The 21,692-nt window shown below is 54.1% G+C and overlaps 1 protein-coding gene across 1 annotated transcript in view; it reads left to right on the top strand.

Moving 5' to 3' along the window:
• Window positions 1–21,692, top strand: part of LOC140403203 (venom factor-like) — a 259,736-nt gene that overhangs the window by 17,863 nt on the left and 220,181 nt on the right. Inside the window, exons 6-11 of the mRNA XM_072490955.1 lie at window positions 1,255–1,337; window positions 16,273–16,360; window positions 16,438–16,540; window positions 16,927–17,047; window positions 18,543–18,658; window positions 18,765–18,911. Of these exons, the coding sequence (XP_072347056.1) occupies window positions 1,255–1,337; window positions 16,273–16,360; window positions 16,438–16,540; window positions 16,927–17,047; window positions 18,543–18,658; window positions 18,765–18,911 (658 nt within the window). The remainder of the gene's footprint in view (window positions 1–1,254; window positions 1,338–16,272; window positions 16,361–16,437; window positions 16,541–16,926; window positions 17,048–18,542; window positions 18,659–18,764; window positions 18,912–21,692) is intronic.

Below are 21,692 nucleotides of genomic sequence, written 5' to 3'. Positions count from 1 at the left end.
CTGGGTGAAAACATAGTGAATATATGTATGTTTCCTTGTTCATTGTAAGATTCATCTTATCTCTCGCTCATAGATAAGTCAGTCTGGTTGAATGAATGCAAGCAAAGTTTATTTCTTAAAAACATATTTTGGTACATTCACACAAAATTAACTGGAAAATGCTTTATCCGTGTCTCTCGAAATGCCCTTGAAGCACCAACAAGTAGAAACAAAAACTTCAAAGATTAAAGTGACTTCAGATTTACAAAATTAAAAGTCATTTCAACAAAGGCTATAATTTTCTCTGCTAATGAGTTAGACGGATCACATTCTTAAGGGAATCCTTATCTGGGTTTAGCCCCTTACTTAGTTTCATTGGTTCTAATTCTCAGCTGAGACCCCCTTGATTCGTTCAAAAAGTGTCAGTCACTTAACAGGCAATTGGTTAATTAGACATTAATCAATGACTCCAAATTAATTAACTGTCCCATAACTTTTGTCCCACGTTCAAACTCCCTACGTCACGCCTGGTCTCAGCTACGATATTGTTTCAATCTTGTCGAATGGTGCATTCCATATCAGAACTTGTAGTACATTATTCATAACATTTGAGACTGTCATGGACAGTATTCAAACAATTATAACTTACTCATATTTCTACAAATTCAGTAATTTTCAAGAATCAATTTAGCTAATATTTTAAAGGCCCCCCCCTCTATAATTGTTGAATCCAACAATTGTTCATTGACATGGCAGTTCATAATTTAGAACCTTATTACATTGTGAAATGCAATAGGTCTTTAATGACAGGGGAGATGGTTTAGCTCAGTTGCCAAGGCAGCTGGTTTGTGGTACAGAGCAAGGCCAGCAGCGAGGGTTCAATTCCTGTACAAGCTGAGGTTACCCATAGAGGCCCACCTTCTGAACCTTGCCCCTCGCCTGAGGTGTGGTAAATGTCAGGTTAAACTCAGGTTAAACCACCACCAGTCAGCTCTCCCCCTCTAAGGGGAAAGCAGCCTATGGTCATCTGGGACTATATTAACTTTACCTTTACCTGATGATGCATGAGGCTGACTCAATGGGAATTAAATTTGTGTCTTAGCTCATTTTAATAAAACTGTAGGTGTGATTAAATGATAATTATTATCATATATCCATGCCTAGTTCCTTCCAAAAATTAGCAATCTTTAAATTTTAACCTTGATACTTATGTTCTTCTGGAGATTTGAAATACAAAGATTTAAAATAAAAAGGATTAACTGATATATTTTCCAGTAATGGAGTCTGGAAGATTGCTGCAAGTTACAAGACGGCCAGTCAAATAAATTACACAACTGAATTTGAAGTCAAGGAATATGGTGAGGAAATTTAACTAATGCAATAGTCTATTATTTCTCTGTCCTAACTGATTTCATTAAAATGGATATCAAAAGTGCTGTATGTTGCTCAGTCTAACTTCGGAATGATTACTGAGACGTTGGAATGCTGAAAAAACAATTGGTTTATTTTATACAATTGCACTGTATACAACAATCCAGGACTAGCCGTTATGCTGCTGAAACTAATGTGGCAGGGGGATGGGAACCAAATGAGGAGGTTAGTGGACAGTAAGGAGGTAGTAACTAAAGCCTGTAAGGAACTAGATCATGAAGTCAGCGTGATTAAGGGGAAGAGCAGGCAGGGAGCAGATGATGAACGCAAAGGGACTGGTGGTCTGAGGTGCATTTGTATTAATGCAAGAAGTATAGTACGTAAGGCAGATGAACTTAGGGTTTGGATTAGTACCTGGGAGTATGATGTTATTGCTATTATTGAGACTTGGTTGAGGGTAGGGCATGATTGGCAACTAAATATCCCAGGATATCGATGCTTCAGGCGGGATAGAGAGGGAGGTAAAAGGGGTGGAGGAGTTGCATTACTGGTCAGAGAGGATATGACAGCTGTGCTGAAGGAGGGCACTATGGAGGACTCGAGCAGTGAGGCGATATGGGCAGAGCTCAGAAATAGGAAGGGTGCGGTAACAATGTTGGGGCTGTACTACAGACCTCCCAACAGTGAGCGTGAGATAGAGGTACAAATATGTAAACAGATTATGGAAAGATGTAGGAGCAACAGGGTGGTGGTGATAGGAGATTTTAATTTTCCCAACATTGACTGGGATACACTTGGTGTTAGAGGTCTAGATGGAGCAGAATTTGTAAGGAGAATCCAGGAGGGTTTTCTAGAACAGTATGTAAATAGTCCAACTCGGGAAGGGGCCATACTGGACCTGGTGTTGGGGAATGAGCCCGGCCAGGTGGTTGAAGTTTCAGTAGGGGATTACTTTGGCAATAGTGATCACAATTCCATAAGTTTTAGAATACTCATGGACAAAGACGAGAGTGGTCCTTAAGGAAGAGTGCTAAATTGGGGAAAGGCCAAGTATAACAAAATTCGGCAGAATCTAGGGAATGTGGATTGGGAGCAGCTGTTTGAAGGTAAATCCACATTTGATATGTGGGAGGCTTTTAAAGCGAGGTTGATTAGAGTGCAGGACAGACATCTCCCTGTGAAAATGAGGGATAGAAATGGCAAGATTAAGGAACCATGGATGACAGGTGAAATTGTGAGACTAGCTAAGAGGAAAAAGGAAGCATACATAAGATCTAGGCGACTGAAGACAGACGAAGCTTTGGAAGAATATCGGGAATGTAGGACCAATCTGAAATGAGGAATCAAGAGGGCTAAAAGGGGTCATGAAATATCTTTAGCAAACAGGGTTAAGGAAAATCCCAAAGCCTTTTATTCATATTAAAGGAGCAAGAGGGTAACTAGAGAAAGGGTTGGCCCACTCAAGGACAAAGGAGGAAAGTTATACGTGGAGTCAGAGAAAATGGGTGAGATTCTTAACGAGTACTTTGCACCGGTATTCACCGATGAGAGGGACATGACGGATGTTGAGGTTAGAGATAGATGTTTGATTACTCTAGGTCAAGTCGGCATAAGGAGGGAGGATGTGTTGGGTATTCTAAAGGGCATTAAGGTGGACAAGTCCCCAGGTCCGGATGGGATCTATCCCAGGTTACTGAGGGAAGTGAGAGAGGAAATAGCTGGGGCCTCAACAGATATCTTTGCAGCATCCTTGAACACGGGTGAGGTACCGGAGGACTGGAGAATTGCTAATGTTGTCCCCTTGTTTAAGAAGGGTAGCAGGGATAATCCAGGTAATTATAGACCGGTGAGCCTGACATCAGTGGTAGGGAAGCTGCTGGAGAAGATACTGAGGGATCGGATCTATTCCCATTTGGAAGAAAATGGGCTTATCAGTGATAGGTAACATGGTTTTGTGCAGGGAAGGTCATGTCTTACCAACTTATAGGACCATCTGAAATATATACTAAATAAGGAAATAAGGTCACTGTTGATTGTTATCTTTCTGGTCTATCACTGCTTCTTTCCCTTGGTCAAACATCTGGATCATGATCACATTTCCCCCTTTATTTGATTTTGGCAGGTTTAAACCATCTGCTGTTCACATGCCCTCTGATTTACTTCTTGAGTTTGCACTCTTTCCTTTGTGGTTCTTCTTCTGTCCTTCCTTCCTTCTGGAAGGGTCACCCCTTGAGGTTTCCCATTCCTGAACTTTCAGATAGTGCTAGAATTCTAATCCTGGAAGTCATTCCTTGGGCAGGATTGGAAGCTGTGGGGAATCCACCTGATCAATTTTTTGATTTTTCTCAAGATTCAGCAGACTTGATTTAACATTGCATGATGGTTCCATGTCTAGTTTTTGATATATTTGATTACTAGGATCTTTGATGGCCTCTGTTGGTGGATGAATAGATACAGATATGCTTTTGAGAAGGTAAAAACTGTGCATCCTTCACCAGCTTTGTATCTTCCGCTTTTGAAGCAATACTACACAGTGATGAGTGATCACTCTCTCTTTCTGGTCCAATTTTATTCTCTGTGCCTTCATTGGTCACTCAGCTCCCGCCTCTTGACAGCCTTGGTTCAAACATGGATAGATCTCCAGAGGTGAGGTGAGAGTCACTGCCCTTGATATCAATTCAGCCTTTGATCAAGTGTGTATCAAGGAGTCCGAGCAAAATTGGAGTCAATGGGAATTGGGGGGGCGGGGGGGGGGGAGGACAGATGGCTGTGGTTATTCGTGGCCAATCATCTCAGTTCCAGGACATCACTGCAGGAATTCCTCAGGATAGTGTCCTCGGCCCAACCATCTTCAGTTGCATCATCAATGACGTTCTTTCCTTCGTAAGATCAGGGGCGAAATTCTCCGTTATGGGCGGAAAGTCCGCCGATCGGCGCAAAAAACGGCGCAAATCCGACTTGCGTCACGTCGGAAAAATGGGTCGATAGTCTCCGGCCCAAAATGGGCTAGCAGCGACGTAACGGGATCCGCGCTTGCGCGGTGGTTCACGCCGTGCAGCGTCATACGCGCCGCACGGCGTGACGGCTCATAAGGCCGTGCTGCTCCCCCCCCACCCGACCACAACACCCGACCGCAACACCCGACTGGATGGCTGGCTGCCGCTCAGCCCCGAGGTTCGAGTCACGGGATGTGGAGGCGCTCCTGGACGCGGTGGAGCAGAGGAGGGACGCCCTGTATCCCGGGCACGGCCGCAGAGTTGCCCCACACCACAGCCGGCGTCTGTGGAGGGAAGTGGCAGAGGCCGTCACCGCTGTGGCCCTGACACCACGGACAGGCACCCAGTGCCACAAGAAGGTGAACGACCTCGTCAGAGCAGGCAGGGTGAGCCTCCCCCATATCCCCCTCCCCCATATCCCCCCTCCCCATATCCCCCCTCCCCCCTATCCCCCTCCCCATATCCCCCATATCCACCCCTCCCCATATCCCCCCCATCCCCATATCCCCCTCCCCATATCCCCCCTCCCCCATATCCCCCCCTCCCCCATATCCCCCCCTCCCCATATCCCCCATATCCCCCCTCCCCCATATCCCCCCTCCCCATATCCCCATATCCCCCATATCCCCCATATCCCCCCTCCCCCATATCCCCCCTCCCCCATATCCCCCCTCCCCCATATCCCCCCTCCCCCATATCCCCCCTCCCCCATATCCCCCCTTCCCCATATCCCCCCTCCCCCATATCCCCCCTCCCCCATATCCCCCCTCCCCATATCCCCCCTCCCCCATATCCCCCATACCCCCCTCCCCCATATCCCCCATATCCCCCCTCCCCCATATCCCCCATATCCCCAAGTGAATCCAGCCCTAACCTTAACCTGTGCAATGCACGCGCAACCGATGGCGTGCATTCATATACCAGCCGAACAGTGTTGCCTTTTACCCCTGCCACACCCCCCCCCCCCACAGGATAAGCGCGCACACAACAATAGGGAGCATGTGAGGACTGGAGGAGGCCCCGCTGATGAGAGGCCACTGACCGAACATGAGGAAAGGGCCCTGGAACTGGCTGGCGGACCTGAGGACCGGGAGGTTGCTGATGCAGAGGTCGGGGGCGTACTTGCAAGTGAGCCACGGACAGCCCGTCGCCATATCCCCCCTCCCCTATATCCCCCTCCCCCATATCACCTGATCACTGCCTGATGTCTAACCATGCATGCTTCATTGTGTATCGCAGGACCAAACGTCCAGGCACCCATCCCCGCAGATGCAGACCGCCCGCAGGATGCCCCTCGGAGGCCACGGGAGACAGAGAGACCCGGAACCTCCAGCATGCGACGCCCGCAGGATGCCCCTCGGAGGCCACGGGAGACAGAGAGACCCGGACCCTTCAGCATGCGACGCCCACAGGATGCCCCTCGGAGGCCACGGGAGACAGAGAGACCCGGACCCTCCAGCATGCGACGCCCGCAGGATGCCCCTCGGAGGCCACGGGAGACGGAGAGACCTGGAGCAACAGGGAGACGACACCCCCGTCACGTGCGGGAGCGACCACCCAGCGACGAGGGGGGCAGCCACAGGCCCCCGTCATATCCGAGCCAGGACACCACTACCCAGGACACCACTACCCAGGACACCACTACCCGGGACACCACTACCCGGGACACCACTACCCGGGACACCACTACCCGGGACACCACTGCCCGGGACACCACTGCCCGGGACAGCACTGCCCGGGACAGCACTGCCCGGTACACCCCTACCCGGGACACCACTACCCAGGAAGACGAAATACCGGACAGTGACTCAGAGTGGATGGATGGAGACGAACCCCCACCCCAAAGTGCCATGGACTCAGAGTGGGACGAAGAGCACGACACAACGCCACTGCTGTCACCAACACCCTCCACCATCGCAGAAACACTCACCACGGTTGGGCACTTTAGTGATGAGGCGTCTGGTACACTCACTGGTGCGCACAACACAGCCGTCCCGGTACAGCAGGTGGAGGTAGGAGCAGCAGAGGGGCCGGGCGGTCGGAGGGCAGCCCAGCCCAAGCGAACATCTGCCGCCCAGATGGATCCCGGGTTCCTGCAGTTACCACACCCACACATAGATCCGATGCAACCACCGACCCGGAGACGAGCGAAGAGGGTGACGGGCGGCTTGCGGCGGCTGCAGTCGCAGGTGGAGGAGTCCACCCGCGTCCAGGAGCTGGGAGTGGTGCCGGTCATGCGTGCCACCCAGGCCGACACCGCACGGGTGGCGTCCGCGGTGGAGGCAATGGGTGCGACGGTGTCAGACATGGGGAACGGTTTGCGAGGCCTGGGGCTTTCCGTGCAGGCGGCGTCTGTGGCCCAGGAAATGGCTGCCCTCTCACAGGAGGCCATGAGCCAGTGCCAGCGCCAGATGGCAGAGGCGCTCAACGCCATAGCGCAGTCTCAGCAGGCCATGGCCCAGTCTCTGCAGGCCATAGCCCAGTCTCAGCAGGCCATGGCCCAGTCTCAGCAGGCCATGGCCCAGTCTCAGCAGGCCATGGCCCACTCTCAGCAGGCCATGGCCCAGTCTTTGCAGGCCATCGCTGAGGGCATCGGCGCCAGTGGCCATGTGCGAGCCGGCGTCGCACTGTCACAGACAGGGTTTGCCAACCCCCTGGGCTCCATGACTGCAAACCTGCAGACCCCTGTCGATACCAGCACGGGCCTCCAGGACTGGCAGCGCCAGATGTCGGGGAGGCGTCGGATGGCCAGTCCGTTCGCATCCCCCACCCATGTAGAGGCCTGGGGGCTATCGGGCACCCCGAGAGAGGAGGAGGTGGTGTGGTCCGTCCCGGCTCCCCCTGTAGGGGAGGGCCCCGTACACCGCGACACCTCGGACTCCCCCCCTTCCGTCCCAGGTGCATCGGGTGGGCAACGGGCAGGACAGGCTGGCAACTCGCCATCCCAGTCGCCCGGGCCGCAGCCTGGCCCATCTAGGCCAGGACGCCCCAGGAAACGGCCGCCAAAGGGATCCAGTGTCAGAGGGCAGGAATCACAGGAATCCACCTCCAGTTCTGCTGTACCGTCTGGGGAACCACGTAGACGTAGTCAAAGGGCCCGTAAGGCCAAACAATTAGACACTGAGTAAGTTGGCACGGTTGCAGGGCACAGATGAGTTTTAGGGGCTAGGGCACGTGCATGAACTCCTTTGGTTATTAAAGTCTATGTTACACCTACAGAAGCTGCCTTTGTGCTCTGTCCAAAGTGTGCGGGGGTGTCATGTACGTTGAGCGCAAGTGTGTGTGTGAGGGGTGGTCTTACCTCAGCCCCAGATGAGTCTGCCCCCTTCCCCCTGGGCCGCCATCAACATCCTCCGGGCAGAGGACGGGACCGTGCGCTGCAGTGTCACAGCCGCATGCAGGGATGGTCCGGGTGGATGGTGGTACTGTGGCCATGGGTCAGACATAGTCCAACGATGTAGAGCCAGGAGCTCACCGCAGGGCGGGTTGTCATCATCCTCCGTGGCCTGCGATAGACACGCGTCCACCCGCAACTGTGTGAGCCCGGCCCGTTGTGCCGCAGGTGGATCAGCAATGGGGGCGGGGTGGTGTGCATGCGGGTGGGGTGGGTGGGGTTGGGGAGGGGGGTGAGGGTGCTGGGTGGGTGGATGGGTGGGGGGGTGTGGGTGGTCGGCTGTTGCGATGGTGTGCGGTCTGTGGCCATACTACCCGATTCCCACGCCCATCTAGTCAGTGAAGCGGGCGTCTATCAGTCTGTCCCGTGCCCGCTGGGCCAGCCGGTAACGGTGGACAGCCACCCGCCTGTGTCTACCCCGTCTGCCCTGACCATTACCCCCATCCCCCTCATCTGGAGAGGACTGCGCCTCTTCCTGCTGCTCCTCCACTCCGCCCTCCTCTGCCTGCGGCACATCGCCCCTTTGCTGGGCTATGTTGTGCAGGACGCAGCACACCACAATGATGCGGCCGACCCTATCTGACCGATACTGGAGGGCGCCCCCAGAGAGGTCCAGGCACCTGAAACGCATCTTCAGCACGCCAAAGCACCTCTCGATCACTCCCCTTGTCGCTACATGGGCATCATTGTAGCGGTTCTCTTCCTCATTGCGTGGCCTCCGTATAGGCGTCATCAGCCACGATTGCAATGGGTTGCCCCTGTTGCCCAGCAACCAGCCCCTCAGCCGGGGATGGCGTCCCTCGTACATGCCGGGGATGGATGACCGCGACAACACGTATGAGTCGTGTACACTGCCTGGGTGACGGGCGCAGACGTGCAGGATCATCATGCGGTGGTCGCTGACCACCTGTACGTTCATCGAATAGGTCCCCTTCCTATTGGTGAACACGGCCCTGTTATCTGCAGGTGGCCGCACGGCGACGTGCATCCCATCGATCGCGCCCTGGACCATGGGGAACCCGGCCACGGCAGAGAAGCCCGCGGCCCGGGCATCTTGGCTGGCCCGGTCCATGGGGAAGCGGATGTAGCGGTGCGCCATGGCATATAGGGCATCTGTCACTGCTCAGATGCACCGGTGCACCGATGTCTGCGATATGCCGGATAGGTCCCCACTCGGTGCCTGGAATGACCCCGTTGCATAAAAGTTCAGGGCCACCGTAACCTTGACGGACACGGGGAGAGGGTGTCCCCCGCAAGTGCCACGCGGTGACAGGTCTGCCAGCAGGTGGCAGATGTGTGCCACGGTTTCCCGGCTCATCCGGAGTCTCCTCCTGCATTCCCGGTCCGTGAGGTCCTGGTATGACTGCCGGGGCCGGTACACACGGGGCGCCCTCGGGTGCCTCCGTTGCTGTGGGGCCGCGACGTCCTCCTCCCCCTCCTCGTCCTGTCGGTCAGGTGTCCCTCCAGCCTGGTCGGCTGCCGCCTGCCCCTCTGCAGCAGCCTGCGCCGCCTCTCTGGCACGCTCCTCCTCCTCCTCCTCCTCCTCCTCATCCAGGGCAACATAGACATGAGCGGCTGCCGACACGGCGGCCAACATCGCTGGATGATCTGAAAACATGACGGCCTGGTGGGGGGGAGGGGAACGACGACATGTCATCATTGCCCATATCCCCTCCTCCCCTTAGCCAGGTGGCATGGACCGCATGGGTCCAACTGTTGGAGGCTGGCACCTGGCCAGGTGGACCAACTCACTTGCCCTCGCATCCCCCCTCCCCGGCACGGACCAACCCCAATCTCCACCCCGGCACGGACCCCCCATCCCCCTCCCCGGCACGGACCCCGCCCCCCAACCTCCACCCCGGCACGGACCCCCCATCCCCCGCCCCGGCACGGACCCCGCCCCCCAACCTCCACCCCGGCACGGACCCCCCATCCCCCTCCCCGGCACGGATCCCCCCCAACCTCCACCCCGGCACGGACCCACCACAACCTCCACCCCGGCATGGACTCCCCCCCCCCCAACCTCCACCCCGGCACAGACACACCCATCCCATCCCCCTCCCCGGCACGGACACCCCCCCAACCTCCACCCCGGCACAGACAGCCCCCCAAACTCCACCCCGGCACGGACACCCCCCAACCTCCACCCCGGCATGGACCCCCCATCCCCCTCCCAGGCACGGACACCCCCCCAACCTCCACCCCGGCACAGAAACCCCCCCAAACTCCACCCCGGCACGGACCCCCCCCAACCCCCACCCCGGCACGGACACCCCCATCCCCCTCCCCGGCACGGACCCCCCCCAACCCCCACCCCGGCACGGACACCCCCATCCCCCTCCCCGGCACGGACCCCCCCCAACCTCCACCCCGGCACGGACCCCCCCCAACCTCCACCCCGGCACGGACCACCCCCCAACCTCCACCCCGGCACGGACCCCCCCCCAACCTCCACCCCGGCACGGACCCCCCCCCAACCTCCACCCCGGCACGGACCCCCTCATCCCCTTCCCCGGCACGGACCACCCCCCCCCCCAACCTCCACCCCGGCACGGACCCACCCCCCAACCTCCACCCCGGCACGGACTCCCCATCCCCCTCCCCGGCACGGACCCCCCCCCAACCTCCACCCCGGCACGGACCCCCCCCCAACCTCCACCCCGGCACGGACCACCCCCCCCAACCTCCACCCCGGCACGGACCCCCCCATCCCCCTCCCCGGCACGGACCCCCCCCCCACCTCACCCCGGCACGGACCCCCCCCCAACCTCCACCCTGGCACGGACCCCCCCCAACCCCCACCCCGGCACGGACACCCCCATCCCCCTCCCTGGCATGGACCACCCCCCAACCTCCACCCCGGCACGGACACCCCCCCAACCTCCACCCCGGCACGGACCCCCCCATCCCCCTCCCCGGCACGGACCCCCCCCCCAACCTCCACCCCGGCACGGACCCCCCCAACCTCCACCCCGGCATGGACCACCCCCCAACCTCCACCCCGGCACGGACACCCCCCCAACCTCCACCCCGGCACGGACCCCCCCATCCCCCTCCCCGGCACGGACCCCCCCCCAACCTCCACCCCGACACGGACCCCCCCCACCCTCCACCCCAGTACGGACCCCCCATCCTCCTCCCCGGCACGGACCCCCCCTCAAGCTCCACCCCGGCACGGACCCCCCCCCAACCTCCACCCCGGCACGGACCCCCCCCAACCTCCACCCCGGCACGGACCCCCCCATCCCCCTCCCCGGCATGGACCCCCCCCAACCTCCACCCCGGCACGGACACCCCCCCAACCTCCACCCCGGCACGGACCCCCCATCCCCCTCCCTGGCACGGACCCCCCCCCCAACCTCCACCCCGGCACGGACCACGGACCCCCCCCCCAACCTCCACCACGGCACGGACCCCCACCCAACCTCCACCCCGGCACGGACCCCCCCACCCCCTCCCCGGCACGGACCCCCCCCCCCCAACCTCTACCCCGGCACGGACCCCCCTCCAACCTCCACCCCGGCACGGACCCCCCATCCCCCTCCCAGGCACGGACCCCGCCCAACCTCCACCCCGGCACGGACCCCCCCCCAACCTCCACCCCGACACGGACCCCCCCCCCAACCTCCACCCCGGCACGGACCCCCCCATCCCCCTCCCCGGCACGGACCCCCCCCAACCTCCACTCCGGCACGGACCCCCCCCCAACCTCCACCCCGGCACGGACCCCCCCCCAACGTCCACCCCGACACGGACCCCCCCCAACCTCCACCCCGGCACGGACCCCCCTTCCCCCTCACCGGCACGGACCCCCCCCCAACGTCCACCCCGGCACGGACCCCCCATCCCCCTCCCCGGCACGGACCCCCCTCCCCAACCTCCACCCCGGCACGGACCCCCCCCCAACCTCCACCCCGGCACGGACCCCCCCCATCCCCCTCCCCGGCACGGACCCCCCCCCCCCCAACCTCCACCCCGGCATGGACCCCCCCCCAATCTCCACCCCGGCACGGACCCCCCATTCCCCTCCCCGGCACGGACCCCCCCCCAACCTCCACCCCGGCACGGACCCCCCCCATCCCCTTCCCCGGCACGGACCCCCCCCCAACCTCCACCCCGGCACGGACCCCCCCCAACCTCCACCCCGGCACGGACCCCCCATCCCCCTCCCTGGCACGGACCTCCCCCCAACCTCCACCCCGACACGGACCACGGACCCCCCCCCCAACCTCCACCCCGGCACGGACCCCCCCCCCAACCTCCACCCCGGCACGGACCCCCCATCCCCCTCCCCGGCACGGACCCCCCCCCCAACCTCCACCCCGGCACGGACCCCCCCCCCAACCTCCACCCCGTCACGGACCTCCCCGGCACGGACCCCCCATTCCCCTCCCCGGCACGGACCCCCCCCAACCTCCACCCCGGCACGGACCCCCCCCATACTCCACCCCGGCACGGACCCCCCATACCCCTCCCCGGCGCGGACCCCCCCAACCTCCACCCCGGCACGGACCCCCCATCCCCCTCCCCGGCACGGACCCCCCCCCCTCGAACCTCCACCCCGGCACGGACTCCCCCCAACCTCCACCCCGGCACGGACCCCCCCCCAACCTCCACCCCGGCACGGACCCCTCCCGGCACTCCCCCGGAGCCCAGCCTACTCTAACCACCGCCCCCCCCCCCCGGCCGCGCGCACACACACAACCCGAGACATACCTCTCCTCACGCATTCAGACTGCGGCCACGCCATCTCCTGCCCAGAGCCAACCCCCCAGGCCGTCACTCACCTCCACGCTGGTCGGCGTGAGCCTGGAGCACAGGGTCACGCCGATGAAAAGGAGGTTTAATTTACGTCGACGTGAACGGTCATCACGACGACAGGACTTCCGCCCATCCGGAAGGGAGAATATCGGCAGGCCGAAAATCGGCTGCCTTGCGCAGACCCGTGTCATTCTCCGACAGCAGCGGCGACATTAACGCCCCGCCGACTTTTCTCCCTTCGGAGACTTCGACAACCGGCGGGGGCGGGATTCACGGCGGCCAGGACGGAAAAACTGGCTCCACACCTGCACCAATTCCACTACTGTTGAGGAGCGAACTGCACAACCTCATCAGGGCGGCCAGAGTGAGTAGGCAGCACTGTGCCCCTGACACCAACCCCTGTCCCACACACTCGCAACGTTCCCCCCTCCCCCACCAGGAGGATGGCCGAAACCCCCCCCCCCCCCCGAAGAGAAGAAGAGAAGGCCGCACACAACTTCCGGGAGAAGACAGAAGGGGGCCGTGAGATCTGCGGACCCTCACTGTGGCCAAGCAGAGGGTTCTGGACGTGGTCGGCAGCCCAGAGGAACGCGAGGGTCGAGGAGGTGAGATCCCACTGAGTTGCGGTTCCCTGTGACACGTGTGTCAATCCCCCCCCAACATCACCCCCACCACCCTCACTCCCACACCACCCTTACACCCCCCCCCCCCCCCCCCCCCCCCCCCGGGGCCTGCGGTCTAATCATGTGTCTTATCATGTGTCTTGCAGGACCTGCTGGAGATGGGGCGGGTCCATGTGGCATTCCCCACCCCCACTCGTGCCACATCCGGAGTTCCCCGTGAGCCGAACAGTGACGAGGAGAGCAGCTCGGACACCAGCCCTCCGCCTGAGACTCAGGAGACCGCGCAGCACGGAGGATGACTGTGATTTTCCGTCACAGCTATTTGCAACACCTTCCACAGACACTCACCTTGGTTGGGCACTTTAGTGAAGAGGCTCCTGGGACACTACCTGGTGCTCACCACAGTTGACCCGGTACAGCAGGTGGAGGTAGGTGCACCCGAGTGGGTGGACGGTCAGAGGGCAGTCTGATCGCAGGGACTAGCTGCCGCCCAGATGAGTCTCGAGCTTCTGGAACAAACAGTCCTATCCATACTGGAGATGCAGTCACAGACCCAGGGACTAAATGAGGGGTTGTCGGTGAGCATCCAGCACCTGCAGGTGCAGTTGGAGGAGTCCAATCGCGTGCAGGAGCAGGAGGTGGTGCAGACAATATATGCCATCCAGGCCAACTCTGCACGGGTGGCATCCATGGTGGAAGCACTGGGGGCATGGTTTTGGCTATGGATCAGGCCTGGGGCATTCTGTGCCAGATGCTGGTTCAGGCCCAGGACAGGGTTGCTGCCTCACAGGCGACCATGTCCCAGAGACACCTGGAAATACCAGCGGCGCTCCTGAGCGTGGCCCAGTCACAGCAGGCCATGGCTGGGAATGTTAGCAGTATTGCCCAGGTGCGGGGTAAGGTGGCACAGACACAAGGAGGTGGCCCAGTCCCAGAGGGAGATGGCGCAGTCACTGGATGATGTGACACAAACCCAGAAGGTGGTGGCACAGTCCCATGTGATGTGGCGCAGTCTGAGACAGAGATGATCCACTCCCTGTGTCCCCACGGTGCCAGGTGTGCCATCATCTGGCAGACATTTCGCATTGTCTCTCTGCTCAGCCAGAGTCTTCAACGGCATGCCCGGTCTGGCAAGTCTCGAATGACAGGCAGTGCCGATGCACATGAAGCCTCGTGCCGCGCCTCCTTGGCACCTCCTGCTCAGCCTGTTGGGCAGCCGGCTCTCCAACCTGGGCCTCCTGTCCCTCTGTTGCTCGCTCCACTACTGCACTCTCTGCTGCTGCCCACTCTGCAGAATGTCCAAATTGCCTCACAGCATGTCTTTCGGGACTTATGGGAGGAAACTGGTGCACCCGGAGGAAACCAACGCAGACACGGGGAGAGCGTGCAGGTTGTAGAGATAAGCCAGTGAACAACAAACCAGTGAATCATGTCAGTGGTAAGGAAACTATTTGAGAGAATTCTGAAGGAGAGAGCCTATCTCCACTTGGAGAGGCAAGGTTTGATCAGGAATAGCCAGCATGTCTTTGACAGAGGGAGATCATGCCTAATAAATTTGATTGAATTTTTTGAGCTTGTGACCAGGTGAGTAGATGAGGGTAGTGCAGTTGATGTAGTTTACATGGATTTAGCAAAGCCTTTGACAAGATTCCATATGGGAGGCATCTCAAGAAGCCAAATGCACATGGGATTCAAAATTGACTTAGCTGTAGGAGACAGAGGATGATGACAGACGGCTGGTTTAATGACCAGAAGCCAGTGTCCAGTGGAGTACCACAAGGATATGTGCTGGGTACACTATTGTTTGCCATTTATATAAATTACATAGATGACCATGTGGGGGTAGGATCAGCAAGTTTGCGGATGACACAAAGATTGGCCGGGTGGTTAACAGTGAGGTTCAGTGTCTTGGGTTACAGGAAGATATAGACGGGATGGTCAAATGGACAGAAAAGAGGCAGATGGAATTTAATCCTGAAAAGTGTGAGTTGATACAATTTGGAAGGAGCAAGGAAGTATTCAATGAATGGCCTGACACTGGGAAGTTCTGAAAGGGACCTTCGTGTGTTTGTCCATCGATCTCTGAAGGGAGAAGGGCAGGTTAATAGGTTGGTGAAAAAGCTATATGGGACACTTGCCTTTACCAATCGAGGCATAGATTACAAAAGTAGTGAGGTCATGTTGGAGTTGTATAGAACTTTGGTGGGGTCACAGCTGGAGTCCTGTGTGCAATTCTGGTCACCACATTATAGGAAGGGTGTGATTGCACTGGAGGGGGTGCAGAGTCAATTCACCAGGATGTTGCCTGGGATGAAACATTTAAGTTACGAAGAGAGGTTGGATAGGCTTGGGTTGTTTTCGCTGGAGCAGAGAAGACTGAGGGGCGACCTGATCACGGTGGACAAGATTATGAGAGGCATGAGCAAGGTGGATAGGGAACAACTGTTCCTCGAAGTTGAAGTGTCAGTTACGAGAAGACTCAAGTTCAAGGTGAGGGGTGGGAGGTTTGGGGGGGATTTGAGGAAATCCCTTTTTACCCAGAGGGTAGTGAGGGTCTGGATCGCACTGCCTGGGAGGGTGGGAGAGGCGGGTTGCATCACATCATTTAAAAAGTACCTGGATGAGCACTTGGCACATCTCTTAACAGCCAAGGCTATTGGCTAAGTGCTGCCAAATGGGATTAGGTAGACAGGTTCGGTGTCTTTCATGCGTTGGTGCAGACTTGATGACCGAAGGCCTCTTCTACGCTGTATTATTCTGTAATTCTGTGAGTTCTTTATTTCTTTCTTAAAATGGATGGCGAATTTCTGATTTTCGCTTTCTGTAATAGAGACTGGCATTTTGATGCCATATTGCCAACCCACACCGTATTTTACTCAAGCCCACCCAATTGTCTGGCCGTTCATGCTTTTGCTGTTTATGGGACCTTGCTGTGTGTAAATTGACTGCTATATTTGAACATGTAATAGATTGACAGTCAGACTTCAGAAAGAAGCAACCCATTGGTTGTAAAACTTTGAGATATCTGCCATATTCATACAAAGTCTTTAAAAAACACAACAAATTTGAACTGTAAACCTATGTGGATTTCACTGTTGTAGTCATTTGATGCTTTAAATGTTGTTTTAACTTGGTTTGTTTTTGTTAGTGCTGCCGAGTTTTGAAGTTACCCTGAAGACAGAGAAGGCATTTTTCTACGTTGGTGATGTCAAATTGGATGTTTCGATCATTGCAAGGTCGGTGTATTTGCCTATCAGAGAACATCTGGAGAGTTTGCTTCTACACCTTTTTAACTGTTTTATCTCGTTTTTAGATTCACATATGGAAAACCTGTTCAGGGTCGTGCATTTGTTCTGTTTGGAATAATGAAGGATGGTGAAAAGATAGGCATTCCATCATCACTTCAATCAGTAGCTGTAAGTAAAGAGCAAAATATTGCAGAAATTTGTGATATGTCTAAGTATTAACATGTTCATATGGATTGACAAGTGGAATATCTGAAGAATTCGAAATCTGACGTGAGAAAGTAATTGCTTTCTTTGTTGGGAAACACTTCAATGGTGAATGATAGATTTTTGATTGTTAATAGCTGTTTATTTTCTGTGACAGAATTATTTAATTTGTTGAACAATGCAATAGTATATAATTGGGGCTCAGAAAGTCAATCACGTTGTGCGTTAAATATTCAGTGTCCAGTGTAGATTGGGCTTCTCCATAGGGATGCAGAGAGCACAGCAGAACAATGAATAATATATTCAGATTAGGGAGGACTGTTTCCTGCTCAAAAACTATTTAATTTCAGATTACAGATGGGGAAGGAGTTGCGTTCCTGACAAGTGAAGCTTTGAAAACCAGATTTCCAAACATTCGGGAATATGTGGGGTGTTCATTCTATGTGACTGCTAACGTTATAACAAATACAGGTGTGTAATACCATGTATCTTATTACAGTTATATAGCATTCTCAAATGGACGTTGAAGGTTTGTAAAAATGATTGACTTTTCCATTAGCATATATGTTTTTCCATAAAATAAACGTCTGCTGTTAAGGGTTTATTTTTTGAGCATATGATAAATAGGAGCAGCAATAGGCAATTCAGCACTTGGAGCAGATTCTCATTCAATAACTTCACGACTGACCCTCTACATCAACTCCATCCTGGCCTGATCCTATATTCCTCCATTACCTTATGATGATCTTGTATATGCTTAATGACTGATAGCTCTGTGTGGTAGAGAAATACAAACATTCACCATCATTTGAATGAAGAAATTTCACTGCATCTCAGTACTACATGGCACACCTATCATTCCAAGACTGACACCTGGTGCTGGACTCCAAAGCCAGAGGAAGACATCTTCATTATCTACCCTACCAAGCCCCTTCAGGATTTTATATGTTTCACTGTTTCAATTCCTGAATTACTCAATTTCTCCTCCGACAAGTGGGTAGTTTTTCCACTTGTTTATGTCAGTAATATTTGGACAATCTGGCTGCAATTGGCTGAGCCAGTAGAAAGGATTGGGGCATTGAAACTTTAGTGAGATATCACCCACTATTCTATTTTCTATGAACTTTTACACTCGTTGATGATTTGATTCACCCAGACTTGGCAAGGGTTCAGAACTACAAGATTGTATCAGTTACATTGCTTTGGGTTAACTCTTCAAATTGTGTTAATTCTCTTAATAATATAGGTACGAATCGACACGTTTAAAAACTATTTTTTGAATTTGTTTTTGAAATGTGAGCAACACTGGCAAGATCAGCATGTGTTGCCCATTCCGAATTATCCTTGAGAAGGTGCCTTGTTGAACCGCTGCAGTCCATTTGGTGGAGGTATACCAATAGTATTTGACTGTCCCATCGCAGCCTAGTTGCTTGTTCGCCCATGTCAGGGGCAGTTAAGAATCAACCACATTGCTGAGGATTTGGTATCTCATATCAATTAGGTACGAATGGCAGGCTAGATGGGTTTTTCCAGCAATTGGATAGTTTCATGATCATTGTTAATGAGACTTGCTTTGTTATTCCGGATTTATTAATTCATTGAATTTAACTTTTCCCATGGTGAGATTTGAACTCATGTCTCTGGAAAGGTCTTTTGGGCCCCTAGATTAGTTGTCCATTACCACTGTGCTACTGTTCCCAGCAAAAGTAAAAGATTTTATCATGTCAGAAAATACTTAATTTACTAAGAAAATGATTAGTATACACCAATAAACATTTTAATTAATTTAGTCTAGGTTTTTCAACAAATTTTAGATCAGGTTGTGAATTGTATTCTCTGTGTATTTTTTTTTGGAGAAAACAGCACATCACCTGTGTTGCTTTTTAGTAGAAATATTTCACTTCCGGAATTTGGTAAAATGCTGAGTTTAATTTTCTTTATTTCTAATTTGTTGCTCATGCTATAGGTAGTGACATGGTAGAAGCAGAAAAATCAGGAATAAAAATAGTCACCACGCCATACACCATATTATTCAGGAAGACCTCCAAGTATTACAAGCCTGGAATGCCATTTACTCTAATGGTACAGATATCTCTTTCCTTTGTCTTTCTTTATATTCCATATCTATGTATCTTTGCCAAGCAAGGAATAGGATAAAAATATTTTTTTTTGTTCCTTCTTATCTGAGGTTCAGGTAACGAATCCTGATGGTTCACCAGCCACTGGAATCCCTGTCATAGTCAATAGCAGAGAAGGCTCCTTGAGAACCCAAGCTGATGGTACCGCCAGGCTGACAATCAATACGGATGGACAACAACAAAATCTACAAATAAAAGTGAGCACATTTAATGAAGGTCCATGAGGTTTTTTGCCCCATTGTGGCTGTACCAACTCTTTCAAAGAGCCACCCCATTTGTCCCATGCATAAAACTTTTTCCCCTAACCCGACAAATTACTTCTCTTCACATATATACATGAGACCACATTTGAAAGTTATTATTTGAATGCTTCCAGGAGGCATTCAGGAAACTCATTCCATATCAGTGTGTGATAAACATAGGAATTTTTGTATTTTATGTATTTGTTGCAGTAAGGGTTAAAAGCCTGGGTTAGTGTATGTACGACTGTTGTAGTAATATTTTTTAAAGTCCTGATTTGAAAGGCAACTAGGCTTTTTGGAGACAGAGATGTAATCAAAGCATTGTAAAAGTAAGATCATAATTCATTCCAGCCATGGATATTGTTTGCTGAATTTAGGCTGATGGAATTTTGTTTATATCAAGAGGGTTCCCTGAGGTGTAGATAATTAGAGACATTGGGCGTGATTTAAGAGGACAGAAAAAGAGACCTGTTTCGGGCAAGTTTAGTGGGATGTTTCTCAGGCGCCGAGAAAGACCCTGCTAATTTTATTTTTTTAATTTAGAGTATCCAATTATTTTTTTTCCAATTAAGGGGGAATTTAGTATGGCTAATCCACCTAATCTGCACATCTTTGGGTTGTGGGGGTGAAACCCACGCAAACACAGGGAGAATGTGCAAACTCCACATGGACATGACCCAGAGCCGGGATCAAACCCGGGTCCTCAGCTGTAGACAGCAGTGCTAACCACTGCGCCACTATGCTATCCTAAGGACCCGTTATTTAACGGCACTTTGCTGTTTTTTGTGAATATTATTTGTGGCTCAAGGCGCCATTCCTAAATGCTGCCCCGGTCTTTTGAGCCCCCTGAACCACCCCACCACCGCCTTTGGTTACCCCCCCCCCCCCATTGTACCCAACTTACTTCTTACAGGGTCCTTGAGACCCCACATCTTAAAGGTACGGCACCCCCGGGACCAAACCATAGCACGGGCAACCTGGCACCTGGACACCTTTGTCATGGTATGCAAAGATGCAACCAATGAACACTCAGAATAGGACACAACAAATGGGCAGTCAGGACACTCAGAGGTGGCATCACCCACAAGCGGGCATGACATAAACACTAGAAAAGGGATGAAGCACTCACACCCTGCCTCTTTCCACAGACAGACATCTAGAGAGTTATACAGGGTTGATCTGCAGCATCACACCCCAGCACATGGCTTAGAGCAAGCTGGTACAGTTAGACTGAGTTACTACAGTTAGATTAGTACGAAGTCTTACAACACCAGGTTAAAGTCCAACAGTTTTGTTTCGATGTCACTAGCTTTCGGAGCGCTGCTCTTCCTCAGGTGAATGAAGAGGTATGTTCCAGAAACATATATCTAGACAGATTCAAAGACGCCAAACAATGCTTGGAATGCGACCATTAGCAGGTGATTAAATCTTTACAGATCCAGAGATGGGGTAACCCCAGGTTAAAGAGGTGTGAATTGTGTCAAGCCAGGACAGTTGGTAGGATTTCGCAGGCCAGATGGTGGGGGATGAATGTAATGCGACATGAATCCCAGGTCCCGGTTGAGGCCGCACTCATGTGTGCGGAACTTGGCTATACGTTTCTGCTCGGCGATTCTGCGTTGTCGCGCGTCCTGAAGGCCACCTTGGAGAACGCTTACCCGGAGATCAGAGACTGAATGCCCTTGACTGCTGAAGTGTTCCCCGACTGGAAGGTCTTGCCAAGGTCATCCCCACACCCCCACTACTTGCCTTCAAACAACCGCGCAACCTCAAACAAACCATTGTTTGCAGCAAACTACCCAGCCTTCAGAACAGTGACCACGACACCACACAACCCTGCCATGGCAATCTCTGCAAGACGTGCTAGATCATCAAGATGGATACCACTATTACACGTGAGAACACCACCCACCAGGTACGCGGTACATACTCGTGCGACTCGGCCAACGTTGTCTACCTCATACGCTGCAGGAAAGGATGTCCCGAAGCGTGGTACATTGGCGAGACCATGCAGACACTGCGACAACGAATGAACGGACATCGTGCAACAATCACCAGGCAGGAATGTTCCCTTCCAGTCGGGGAACACTTCAGCAGTCAAGGGCATTCAGCCTCTGATCTCCGGGTAAGCGTTCTCCAAGGCGGCCTTCAGGACGCGCGACAACGCAGAATCGCCGAGCAGAAACTTATAGCCAAGTTCTGCACACACGAGTGCGGCCTCAACCGGGACCTGGGATTCATGTCGCATTACATTCATCCCCCACCATCTGGCCTGCGAAATCCTACCAACTGTCCTGGCTTGACACAATTCACACCTCTTTAACCTGGGGTTACCCCATCTCTGGATCTGTAAAGATTTAATCACCTGCTAATGGTCGCATTCCAAGCATTGTTTGGCATCTTTGAATCTGTCTATATATGTGTTTCTGGAACATACCTCTTCATTCACCTGAGGAAGGAGCAGCGCTCCGAAAGCTAGTGACATCGAAACAAACCTGTTGGACTTTAACCTGGTGTTGTAAGACTTCGTACTGTGCTCACCCCAGTCCAACGCCGGCATCTCCACATTATAGTTAGATTAGCAGAGAGTCAAACTCATTTGAGAACTGTGTTAATCGTTCAATAAGCACGTTGAACTAATTTCAGAGTCCGGAGCATCCTTTAGTTAAGACTGCATCAAGTAGCAGCCTGTGTTATCCGAAGCAGCATAACACAACAACCTTGACACTGCCAGTC

Source organism: Scyliorhinus torazame, chromosome 27 (assembly GCF_047496885.1).
Source record: "Scyliorhinus torazame isolate Kashiwa2021f chromosome 27, sScyTor2.1, whole genome shotgun sequence".
In the NCBI taxonomy this organism is placed as follows: Eukaryota; Metazoa; Chordata; class Chondrichthyes; order Carcharhiniformes; family Scyliorhinidae; genus Scyliorhinus; species Scyliorhinus torazame.
This window is presented reverse-complemented; position numbering and strand designations above follow the sequence as displayed.